General features: G+C 35.5%; 1 protein-coding gene across 13 annotated transcripts in view; it reads right to left on the reverse strand.

Annotated features, from left to right (window-relative positions):
• Nucleotides 1–13,483, reverse strand: part of MITF (melanocyte inducing transcription factor) — a 202,440-nt gene that overhangs the window by 73,212 nt on the left and 115,745 nt on the right. For all 13 annotated transcript variants that reach the window (XM_057507471.1, XM_057507459.1, XM_057507455.1 and 10 more), the window contains one exon: nucleotides 5,323–5,572. In XM_057507471.1, coding sequence (XP_057363454.1) covers nucleotides 5,323–5,572 — 250 coding nt within the window. The remainder of the gene's footprint in view (nucleotides 1–5,322; nucleotides 5,573–13,483) is intronic.

Below are 13,483 nucleotides of genomic sequence, written 5' to 3' on the forward strand. Positions count from 1 at the left end.
ACTGAGATTCTTGTGCTACTTGGGCTGTGTTAAGCTTGATTTTACCAATGTAAGACAACTCTAGGGCACTCTTCTTGTGCCAGCCCTGAGATTAAGTCCTCACTCACCCCCAAGCATTTGTAAGGAAGCATGGTAAGCAAATGGGCCACCAGGCAGTGCCCAAGCAAGCTGGTGCAGATCTGTAACACTGGAATGGTCTAACGCCTGTCAAAACACAGAGGAGAGAGTCCCCATTCTCCCTAAGGAAGAACAGAGTTTGAAGCAATATTCTCAAAAGCAGAGACAACTCAGAAGACAAAATTCTATTTCTTTTGTTCTATTTGAAAATGTGAACAAAGACAAAGGTAGGGTTTATGTCTATTTGATCAAAACTGTCTACTATATTTCTTCAGACCTTGCTCCACAAAAGGCGACCACAGGGCTGGAAGGCAGCAGCAGTTAGGAAGCAGAACACTGAACTAACAGCAGCCCCCTCCAGGGAGATCAATGGAGAGAAGAGGAAGGAAGGAGGGTTTCCTGTTGGACATTTCTTCTGCATTGCTAAAATCTGTCCCAAGTTAACAAGAACTGTCTGTCACTTTTTTTTTTAAATCAGTAAAAATGAGTTTTAAAGAAAAAGAAAATTACCTCATGTATGACACTCAACTCATCAAAATAATATGACCATGAAATTCAAAGACCTAATGGGAAATGGGGTGTCTGGGGGGATCAAGAGCTGTTTGTGGACTTGGAAACTGAGTTCCTTTGTCCCCGTAAGCAGCATGTGGCCTTACAGCCACCAAGTTTATTCCAAAAACAAAAGGACATTGAAATCTATAAACAGTTGTGAAATCGAGGCTAACAGAATGTTGTGGTCACACTGACTGGTGACAAAAATACATGATGGCGCACAGATAAACATGAATGAATACATGATGGCCCAGGGTATGGCACTGGAAGAACTGTTGGATGTCCTTTCTTATGGGGACAGCACCTCTAGCAACAGATTCCCTAACTAAGCAGACCAAAGCAAGTCAATCTGAGACGTGCTGAATCTGTTCCTGTTTCTTTTATAAGGTGCTGCACCCTGGGCTAGATAAATCAGGAACAAAATCTAAATGCATAGTGGGGTTTGGAAATAACTTCTGCTAATCTGTCACTGAGCAACCTACTTGCAACTCCACACACCCTTTTTTCCAATTTCTGTATTATACTTAAATCATAAGAAATACCTTGAAAATTTTACACCAGGTAGATTTCAAGTTACAGAGAAAAGCCAGCAATTTGGTCATTTACCCTTTCTCTCTCACTAGTAAAATCACAAAGACTGTCAGGTGTGAAACAGGGTGACAAGGAAGCAGGACTTCGTCCCAACTAGCTGAAATAACTAAGCAAATGGGATGCCACATTATGAGACAACCACAAAATAAATGCCAAGTAAATTTAGTTTACAATGTAGATGGCCCTGGCAAAATGTTTCTGTATTTGATAAACAGCAAGCACCATAATTTCTAATTCTACAGCAATCTACCCAACTTCTAGCATTACCTGAGATGACTTGGAAAAAAGAAAAAAGAAAAAATATATGCTTTCAAACTAAAAATTTCTGAAAGCTATACAAAAAGCTTTTTAAAGTCATGCAACTTTTCTCCTAAGCAGAACAGAAAGTTTCAGTGTACAATCTATTCTAGAGAAGACCTTGCCTTGAAATTTTTAATTCCAAGGTGAAAGAAAGGAAGGAAGGGAAGTAGAGGGGAAGATCCTTGGCAATTCTCTAAAAATTTCTGAACAGAGAAATGTTTTCAAACTATAAACTAATGTTTTCAAGCAATAAACTGGCAGAGTACATGTTGTGGGAGGAAGTGGGTAGAGAAATTCTGATGAACTTGCCAGTCCATTATCAGAGCAACCAGATGAGAAAGTGAAAACATATGCTTGATGAGTGCGTGGACAAGAGCACAGTGGTTTGGACCATGATGCTTCTCCAGCTATGAGATCTGATACTGTCCACAAGGTCTACCCCAAGTTCCTCTGCTTTTGTTTAAAAGAAGCAACATCAAATTTCAAACAGCAGGTTTGTATGACTCACATGAGAACAAAACTCACCTGCAGAAGAAACTGCCTCCATTAATGGTTCTTAATAACTTTTTTATTAATTCATAATTTGAAATACAAAGTGTGTTCACTACAACAAAAAAAATGCATTATAAACTCCAAAGTATTGGTTAATTTATGATAAAGAAGCATCCATAAATTACCAAATCCAACTGAGTATGACTGTTCCTAAACCCAGAGGGTATCTCTAATACTTAAATATATAGCAATTATATAGCAGTAAGACTAATCATTCAGTGTCACCCGACATGAAGTCCAGTAATAGGAATAAAAGCCAAAATTAACTAAATTCAATGCAGAAACCAGAGGCTAATCTTGCAAACCTTCATGAACTTACAAGACTGAACAATAAGTAGTAATGCAAATTACCAACCTCTAATCTGAATCCCAAAGACTAGACCTTAGTTTACCACATGCTGTATGTTTTAGACATGCTTTATAAAGGTTCATATTTTAAGTATAACTCTGCCAAAGAAAAGGATTAACCTGAAAACACTAATTTAACTTTTTGAAATCAGTCATTCATCCCACTGATAGTAAAAAGTTGGTAACTGGATTTGGTGTGTTTGATATTCTCTCAAGTTTTCTTGCCAACCAGTGGGAGATGGAGAGATTTAACCAGGATGCTCAAACACATGCTAGAACAGTCTGACTGTACATAACTGACACCACTGAGAAACAGGTATGTTCTGTTTCAGCAATTTAAATCTTTAAAAATTCAATGAAAAATACTCAGGCTACACTATCAGAAACATCTATTCAATATAATCTATATCGTACTGCACTCAGTTGGTATACTCAGTACTACTCATTTCATGAAAATGTATATTCATAGAAAAATAGTCAAGATTAAGCAAATTATCTGATTTTGCTATTAACCATTTACTTTATAAAATTATGCTTACAATTTAAAAACTATAAAAGGAAAAAGAAAAAATGTTTTTCTCAATGACCTTTCTATAATAAATATTTCATAATATTATTATACAAAAAACTTTTATGAATATATAAAACATTTTTATACCATACCAAGTCTTTTAGGACCTGAAAGAAGCACTTACAAGGTTATTTTCTTAAAAAATGCTGTTTGAATTTCTTAGAATGTCATCTTACATAAAATCATATATTTTTACTTGGGCTTTCTTTTAAAGGCACTAAAATATTTAAGGGTCTAAATAGCTATCAAAACCATCTGCATTGCTAGGCCAATGATTCTTACTTTTCATTTATATGACACACTTTACTATTTTATATAACTGAAGTATAAAAATGTACAAGTTAAAGAAACATAAACTATATTCAGTATTCAACAGATATTAACCAATTGCTTATTTTTAGTTAGATAAGGTCTCCCAGTTCTAATACTTTATTTGTGCTTGAACTTGGGACATGTTCCTGGCATAACTAAATTGAGGATTGTAGTTCAAGCCAGCATTATCAACGCAACAACATATAAAGAAAAATGGGTGTATTATTCAAACCATTTAGCATAGATTTTAATTTTAATTATTTTCAAAAGTAACATTTTAAGTAATAAAAACATGTAGGAATAATGTCCATTTTTAAGATTATTTAGAAATTATGTTTCAACACATTTGTATTTGGGTAATTTTCCCAACATCAGAGGCAACTGCCTTAATAAGAATACTGATTTCAATTAGCATAATTTAATATAATATCATACATTACCTTCTAATTGGACATAAACCACTACTAGCACAAATCCATGTCATCTCTCCTAAAATTAGTCTTTCAGATTTAAAAAGTAGACTACTATGGCAAATCAGATAGGCATATTTCTCCACATTTTATTGTTTTTTAATTCATACAAAACTTCAAATAATCTAAGGTACAGACAAAACAAATATGATTCTTGTGAACACCAGACAACTTAAATCTTAAATAAATATTAAATCTATAAAAGCTTAGTGATCGTCAATTTTCACCCAAGCAGAACAGAAATACTTAATATATAATCTATTTCCAAGAGAAAACCTTGCCTTTACTTGGAGGGTGGAGTGGGGGAACAGGACAGAACATCCATTAATTGTGACAATGTCCAGAACTGCAAACATTTTAAAGTTTTATGCTAAACTCTTTGGATCTTTTTGCCCTAACAGAATTTCAGTTGGTTTTTCCATTAAAGATTTCCATGATCTCATCATTACATTGAAGAGTTTTTGCAAATAAAAACCAGTGACTTCCAATTTGTTTTTAAAGAATTTCTTTCCTACTTACTGGTAAGGATCATATATTACTTCCCAAATGTAACACATCATCCCCTCTATTTGCTTTAAAAGTAAACTTTAAATAGTGGGAGATGGTTTTATCTGAGCACACAAATGAATGCAAAGACCAACAATAAACTACCAGTGTGTAAAGTTCACATTGTTTAATGAACAATTACACTTGGGACTCTTCAGAATGAATCAATTATGTGAATGGGTTAATTTTTTTTTTTAAGTTCCTTACTTTCCTTTTAACTTTCCTTGCATCAGTCATATTTAAGAGTTAGAACATTTAACTCTAAACAAGGAGTATCTCCCAATGTGTTGTGGAGGACACATGTGTGAGATAGAATTCTATTCTTAGACTTGTTACAATTTTCCCTAGTAATTAGGAAGCTATATGTCCTTGATAGAATGAGGTTAACAAGCTCCTGCAGTTTCTACTCTTACAAGAAATCAAAGAAACCCAAAACAGACAACTCACATCAGTTAAAGGATTATGAAGTCTGGTTATTAAAGTGTAGAAAGCTCTTCTACAGTTTCATATCTGCAAAGACTTTCTAGAAGAGTCAGATTCTACAGCCAATATTATTTACTAAATAAAAGAGGAAAATTAAAGAATAGCCATGGGAAGTTTTGAGGAAAAAAATATAAGTTATTACAAGAGGCACATTTCAGCTAACTTGTACATTTTAAAATTTTACCAAAGAAGGATGAAAAGATATTATTACAACAGACAACTATTCCTACTTGTAATTTCTCATGGAACAGCAACATTTCTCCTCCATTTAGTGTGGGTTACTGTCAAATTTACAGTTAGTTTCCATCCTTCTTTTAAAATATAAGGCCATGTAGGAATCAATGAAGTCAGCATTTACAAATATTATTCAGATGGGCCCATATGACCAAATACACATTCAGACAAATAAAACACCTAAAAAGTGGAAAATGCTGGTCTGAAGAGGGCTCAGCCCAACCAGAGAGAGTGACACTCACATACCTTAAGGACTTCCATTGGCACCTGGGTGGCAGAGGGAAGGGTGGTGGGCACACTGACGTTTATGGCTGGTGTCTGACTCACAGGCACTCTCTGCTGCATGAACTGGGCCGCCTGCAGCTTCTGCTGTTGCTCCCTGCGCTCCTGCTCCTGCATCTGCTCACGCATGAGTTGCTGGCGTAGCAAGATGCGTGATGTCATACTGGAGGAGCTTATTGGAGGCTTGGAGGCCCCAGGATGCTCCTCGGAACTGCTGTGGGAAAACCAAAACACACGTAACATTTAGTTCCTAATGAGACCCTTCGTTTGTATTTTGGTTATCCTAAATTGCACCAAACCATGAAATGAACCTGTGCAAATATAATCAAGTTGCAGAATAGTAGTATTCCACATAACTGAAAATCAAGAGGTGACAGGATTTAAGTCATTAGCAATTGAATTAAAATGAGTCAGCTTGATTGCATCTAGGCATTTTTATCATGTGGCCTAATTTTTTTCTGACATTTTATACTGCATACTACTCATACCGCCAAATATAGTGCCGCCATATGAAGTTCCAAGAAGCGAGGAGTCTTTATGGCACCCAGATTTCCACATTTAAAAATGAATCGCTTGATTTGCTTTTTTATAACTGAATCTAACCAAACTACTGGTCCTACATGTTATCTAAATTCCTTAAAGATGTCTAAAACGTTTACTAACACAAAACAGTTTAAAGGAAGGTGAATTTTTGTCATGGGGAAGTTTTTCTAAGATATGGAAAGTAAAAATCATTAATGAAAGAAGCATTTGGACTGGAATGTTGACACTGAACTCGACCTTAGTCTTTGGGAATGGGGGCAGAAGACAAGCTGGTTTGACAACCCAATTCTTCTCTGCCTCGTTTTCATTGTACTGCCTTTTCTTCAGATTCATCTTGGCATGCCCTCTCCTATATGTGCTCAGCAAGTTCCCCATGAAGCCTGAATTTAAGGGTTTGGTACTTAACTGTATCCAAAATTACTAAAAATGCTTAAACACTAGTCAAAAGTTAAGAAGGAAGGACTTACTAATTTTCCTAAATGTGGGTATCCATGGATTATCTCACCACTTCAAGAACATGAACAAGTCTTCAAACGTTTTTCTGCCTTAGTTTCCATGCCCAGAAAAGAAGGCTAACAATAGTTGTTTACCCACATACTCATTTAACAAAGTGGTAGGTGTTTCTAAAAATTCTATTGCACCATTTATATTTTAAAGCCATACCTCTAAGGGTTTTTTGAGGATTAAATAAAATAATAAAAGAAAGCACATAAATCCCCTAGAACAATGAATGCCATGTAGTACTGCCTCAAAAAAATGTTTGTTGTCCCTATATTACCTGGAAATTTTAATTATTTATATATTTCCAGCAATATAATTTTCTTTAAAGAAAAAAAAAAGATTTCTGCTTAGAGCAAATAGTACAAAGTTTTAGTACCTAAACAGAAAGTACCACTTGAGAAATTATTCACTCCTGAGTAAGTCATTCTTCATGGGGAGTATTTGCACCTTTACCGTCCTTTGAGTATAAACCCAGTATTGTCTTTACCTTCTAACAAAAGGCCAAACAGAGCCTTTAAATCATTGGCCACCCTTATGAGCTCCTTAAAGATAGGAATCATCAAACTCTACAGGTAACAAAACATTCTAAAGGATGAAAAAGAGTTTCTGTTTCATTCTCACACAGTTCTGGAAAACTACATAATAAAAATTTTACTAGCAGTTAACTTATTCACCATGGGAAATTAGTTCCATAAATTGTGATAGGTCCATATAATGTAATACTATGCAGCCATTAAAAATGATGTAGAAATATGTTTATTTTTGGAATAAAAACTACACAGTAATCTTAGAAAGCCATTTTTTACAAAAATGTTCACTGAAAGGAAAGTAATGATAATGTTATTCTGAGCCATTACTATTATTATTAAATATTTGAAGAAAACAATATTATCAAACACCTATAATTTGTTCATATAATTTGACTCAAAATTTTCATTTTCATTGGACAATTTTCTTAATCTCTTAAGAAAATAATTCAAAATGTGGGAAAAAAAGATACTTACAAATTGCAAAATATTCTGAACCACCTAAATTTACCCTCTAATATGAAAATGGTTAAGTAAATTAGCAGGGAAGATGTTGGTCAAAAAGTATAATCTTTTAATTATAAGATCAAGTTCTGGGAATCTACAGCACAGTGACTATGGCTAATAGTACCACACTGTATGCTTGAAATCTGCTAAGAGAGTAGATCTTAAGTACTGTCACCACAAAAAAGAAAATAAATAGTAATGTGAGCTGGTGGATTTTTTAATTAGCTTGACTGTAATCATTTCACAATGTATATGAATATCAAATCATGTTATACATCTCAAATATATACAATTTTTGTCAGTTATACCTCAATAAAGCTAGCAAAAAAATAAAACTAAAAGATCTAAGCATAAAATAGGTAAAAAAGAAGTAAATTATGATACATGAATTTGGTAATATATTGTTTTCTAAGTGCACAACTACAGAACAAAGTGAGAAATGCGTGCAATTAGAATAAATTTAAAAGTAGGATTTGAAAGTGTATTTACATTCTAATTTAAAATAAGATGTATATATGTACACAAATGCATACACATGACGAGCAGGGACTGTATAAAGATTATCTTAATTACCAGATTAGGAATGGAAATATAGGTAAATTTATTTTTTTTTCTAGTTCTCCTAAACTGCTATAAAGCCATACTGTATTTTTTTCAATGCAGAATATATGCCACAAATTTAAGACATGAAGAAAAGACTGCAGTGATCAAAGTCACCATTTGGCTAGAAGAAGGGAGCCTGGATCCATCAGGAACACTATTTTGACAACAGCATGGGGAAGCAGTGACTGAATCCAGCACCCTGGTTCCCCTGAAAGTCTGCAGCATCACGAAGACTTAAACCCTCCTTCCTTTATAGCTTCTTACCAATGCACAAAGACTGAACAATGTTAATACCTGCCTCATAATTTTAAGAGCATACACTCATCCACATTAATGAAAACCAAGCCATTACTCAAAATAGTCTATTCACCAAGTAAGAGTCTACTAAAAGAGCATCAAAAGAAAATGTATTTTCCCACTATTGAGTATGTGTTCAAAGCACAAGTATACTTTCCTAAACCAAGAAAAGTGGGGGTGGGCTATTTAAAAATAAATAAATAAATGGTCTTACTATTCAAAGCCTGTCAGGTTAAAACATTCTCAGAGAGACTGATCCTTTTGATAAAAACAGGAGCAAACCTTTGTGCTGTAGCAAATGCAGCTGTGGAATAATCGCACTAATTAGCTGCTCAAGACAAGCCATTGGCTGTGATAGTGGGAGAAAAAATCCTTCCAATTAACAGTAAAGCATTCTTGACACATTAAATTAAAATTACCAGTCATCAACACACCAAGACTTCAGACTTCAAGTCGACAACAATATCATTTAAAGCATTTACTGAAATATCCTAAAAGAAAAAAAATTCATATTTATACAGTAGACCTGCATAAATAAATTGAAACCCCACTGAAGAAAATCTAGCAGAGCTCAGACATTATTTTAATAAATCTTCTAAAAAAAATACATGCACAGGAAGATACAGTCACTTCACACACTCACTGTGGGACATTTCCACGATGTTAAAGATGATTCCCAGATTCTCAGCTTTACTCTCCATCTTTTAAACATCCCTATCTCTTAGAAATAATTGAATCTGCAATTATCACCTTATAGACAAAAATGAAGTTATCTTCACTTCAAAATATTATCAGGACAAATGAACATTATGTTTAAAATCAAAATCAAGGATTATTTGAGAACATTTAAAGTCGCTAAAAGCTTATTTTTAAAATGAGGATCTGATCCTTAAACCACTAATGATAAGGAGAGTTGTCCAAACGTATTTCATTTTAAAAGCTAGCTGAACTCTTCCAGGGCCCGTGAAGCTCAGCATGCATTAGATAATCCTAATTCTGGGAGTCTGATTCCTTTTAATCAGATTATATATAGGTCATTTATTCAACAAATAGTTGAGTGTTTCCTCTATGCCAGGTGCTGGGAATACCTGTTTCTAATCTCATAGAGGTTAAAGCCATGGTCACATAATTTTTCTGAGATGCCTTAAAATTAAGTCAATTATCTAAGTTACTTGACTCTTTTAATTCCACATGGTGAGGTGTACATCTCACAGTAAGAAGTCACCCTTTGAAAGCCAAATGAAGGAGAAGCAAATTCCTTTACTGGCACTTATCTCAATCACTGAAGCCAAATACACAACTTCCCTGACTGCTGGGAATTGCTCAATGGTGACTCAAGGAGGACAGCAATCCACTGGACTTAAACTCTAGTTCAGTCACTGCTGAGCTGCCTGATCTTTAATGAGCCACTCAACCTCTCTGAGCCTCTGCAAATCCCACGCCCGTAATGTGCTACAGTGACTGAGTGAGCTAACGTTAGTTAAGTTAAAGTGCTCATCTCAGCGGCTGGAATACAGACACCAGGCGGCCATAAATGTGACTTCAGTCCCTATCCTGATAGCTGCATTTACATTTTCAACCTTCAAAGTCTCCCCTTTCTCTTTGACAATCTATGTATGTGTACATGTACTCTGGTTTATCAGGTATATTCCTAAATTTAAATAGTTAATTCCACTGCTTTCACCAACCATTTAAAGATAGCAGACATTCCATGAAACCCAGTACCCTGCCATCCTAATGACATCTGCCTGGTCACCCCTCACCTTTGACAGTGATGCCACTATGCCTCTGCTAGACCTTGCAAATCAGTCTCTGCTCTCCCCCCGTCATGATCACTCAAGGCAGGAATCTGATTGTGAGTTGAAACTTAGTCTCTAAGCAGAAGGAGCTGATAGACTTTTCCCTACATTTCTTCTCTTCAATTCCTCCAGCAGAGTCCAACTCTGCCACTTACTAACCTGTGACTGCAGCCTAGTCCATCTCTTTGAGCTTTGGTTTTCCTTATTTACAAAGAGTAAATACATCTGCCTCTCAGTGCTGTCATGAGGATTAAAAGTTGTAATAGATGTAGAAAGCTTAGCACAATGACTAGAACATAGTCCAGTAAACTGGAAGAGTTAAAAAATTAGTAGTAAAAAAATAATATAACATGCTACTTCTTATTTGATGCGAGGAACCAATTTTGTGTAAGCCTATATGCAAAGACTGGAGCAGATCTGTCTTTTAAAGTTCAGGCAATCCCCATTTAATTCAGAGAACTTGCCAAGTTTGGCAGAAGTGGAGAGAAAAAATAATTTATCTTGTATTTCTCTCATGAGCAATAAAGTAAAAATCCAAGAACTTTTCTCCAGGAAAAATGAATCTTTATTATAATCATTCAGTTGATAGAGCTCAAAGCCTAGCATTTGCCTGCACTGAGGTAATGTAATTATGTCCAGGAGAGCACAAGAATGGCTGATGGTCACACACACAGTAGAAACACAGAAAGGCACAACAGTATTAACTTCCTGTACAGGTGAGAAGCTATGTCACAGATAAGTTAAGCTACAGGGGTTTCCAAATACACAAGACTGGCTGCCACAAAATCAGCTGAGAACTCTTATCTAAAATCCAAACGCCCAGTTACCATCCTGGAAATTCCAATTTCAGGTTAGGTAATGCCCAGGAATCAATATGTCTACAAAACTTGTGCAGCTGATTCTGATGCCTGGCCATGTTCAGAAGCAAATAGTAAAACACCCAAGATCACCAATCTGTTTAATAGGAGACCTGGGACATGAATCCTCATCTCTGATTCTTAGACCAGAATACCTTCTTCCCTATCTGAGGAAATTCACATTCCATTCCCCACCTCCAGGAAGCCTGACAAGAGCTCTGAAAGGTCCTTCTGATACTGAATTCAACACATTGAATGGAATGGGCAGGACTACTCACTCCTGCTAAATGGGCATTAAAACCAAACAGAAACATCTGTCTGAAAGCCACTTTTAAATGACAGTCTGGGCACCTAACATTTCAGAATGATAAGCACATCCATTATCGTAATCTTTCCATTACTTCCAGAGTAATCATTTTGTAAGTTCAATGATGACATGACGTTTCCACCACGTATAGCAGAAACAAGTACCAGTAAGAAAATGCATTGCCACTTATACTTAAAATAGCTGAGAATATGGCCCATGTAAATGTGAAAGTACCAGATTTCACAGTTTGGCTTCAAAACTTGAGATCTTCTGGACTTCTGTCATCATCAACCTTGGGTTTTGGTGGTCAAGAAAAAAAAAAAATGAAAACCTGTCAAAATCCCAGCTTTTTCTGGTAACATTACCAGCTCCAACAATAAATACTACAGGTTTCTGGCAGAGAAAATTTAACGGCTTGCAAAGTGCAGCTTGTCTTTCTCCTCTTCTTTCCTTCAACGAATAGTTGAATGCTTTCCAAAGGCCAGGTTCTGCTAGACATGAGGGTATCGTGGTGTCCAAAGTGGGCAATAATCTTGTCCTCTGGAGCTCTGATACTGACTCAACTTTGATTGTACAAAAGGAGGAAAACATTCTAAAAAGTAAGCACCACCATCATATGTAAGTTAAATCTGAAATCTTTACTTTTCAACACTTAGATCTCAATTAGATGATAAAAATTAGAGACTCTCCATATCTATTCTGGATTAATGCTCTTTAATCTAGACCTTCAGCAGGTACCAGTAAGAGTAACCTTAATACTGATTAGATCAAAACCAAAGAGAATTCAACTAAGATTTCCAATATATCAATATTCTTCAAAAGAGGATAACAAAAATATGATACCTATATCCTAGAGTCTAGGAAGGAGAGAATAGAATTTCTATATATATATTTTACCCATAACTTTTATTTTCTGTTTTTTACATGCTACATAATGTAATACAACACTAGTACAGAGTACATATATATATATAATTATAAATAAGATAAAAATAAGTTGAGAGAGTTTGCTTGAAAAAGTATTTCTTTTACTAGGACAGATGACCAAAAATGTGTAAGAGACCTTTGTAATGATATGACCAATATTCCTCCAGGCAATTTTCATCATCAGATTTTTTTTTAGTTATTTATTTTCATCACTCCCAAAGAGTTTCTCATTTCTATATACTTCAACTAAGGAGAATGTCAATCTCTTACTGAAAGATATTTCCACCAAGGATATAAGAATGTCATTTCCTCATTTTATGACCATGACTCCATTTTTCACAGATGCCACTATGGGTTAGCACACTTTAAACACTCAATTCCCTTCAGGAAATTGCTTGTGAGAGCCACACCATCGAAAGGTTAGCCATACCATAAAATGAACATGCCCCAACTCAAGCTTTCTGTTTTTCCTATCAAGCTTCCTTCTACTCGACCACACTCTAGTAATCTTGCTAACCCTCTGCCCAATTATGGAATTCCATTCACATCTAGCTGCCATGTTTTTAAAAGGCTCTGAAAAACTCATCCCCTACAAGGTGTATGTAATTGATATGGCATGACATTATACCCCACCTAGAGCTTTTTAAAAGGAAGAACTGTTTTTATTCAAAACCATGACAATGTTACAACAGAATTGAGACATAAGTGAGAAAGTAATTAGAAGGATCTTTTTAAAGATAGAAAGCCTTTCTATCCTTACTCAAATAATTGCTCAGTCACAGGGCATGATCTGCTTGTCCAGACAACATCGTAACAGGTCAGAGAAGATTCAAAAGCCTTTGACTGCCATCACTTAACAATTACTGCATGTCTAGGATATATCTACCAAGATACAAAATTTGCAATACTGTGTGGAAATGAAGACAAAAGTACAAATTATGGTCTCAAGAGCACTGAATGAGTGCATATGCCATGGTTTAGGAGGCAGCCTTACAAAGTGGTGGTCACATGTTATTTATGCCTTCCCAGCATTCTGTCCCACTTCTTTGGTAAAGTTCCCTGATTTCACCTTGAATAACCAGCCTCCACACTTTCAGTTCATGAGGTTATGGTGGTGTTAGTAACTCCACACAAAGGCACACAACCTGGGCGTGGCCAATCAGCATAACCATTAAATGAGCTTATGCTCCAAGATGGTCCAATAAGAGTCAGACCTATGCCTTTGACTAGAAATTATTGGGGACAAAGAATTCTCTT

This window comes from Manis pentadactyla, chromosome 1 (assembly GCF_030020395.1).
Source record: "Manis pentadactyla isolate mManPen7 chromosome 1, mManPen7.hap1, whole genome shotgun sequence".
In the NCBI taxonomy this organism is placed as follows: Eukaryota; Metazoa; Chordata; class Mammalia; order Pholidota; family Manidae; genus Manis; species Manis pentadactyla.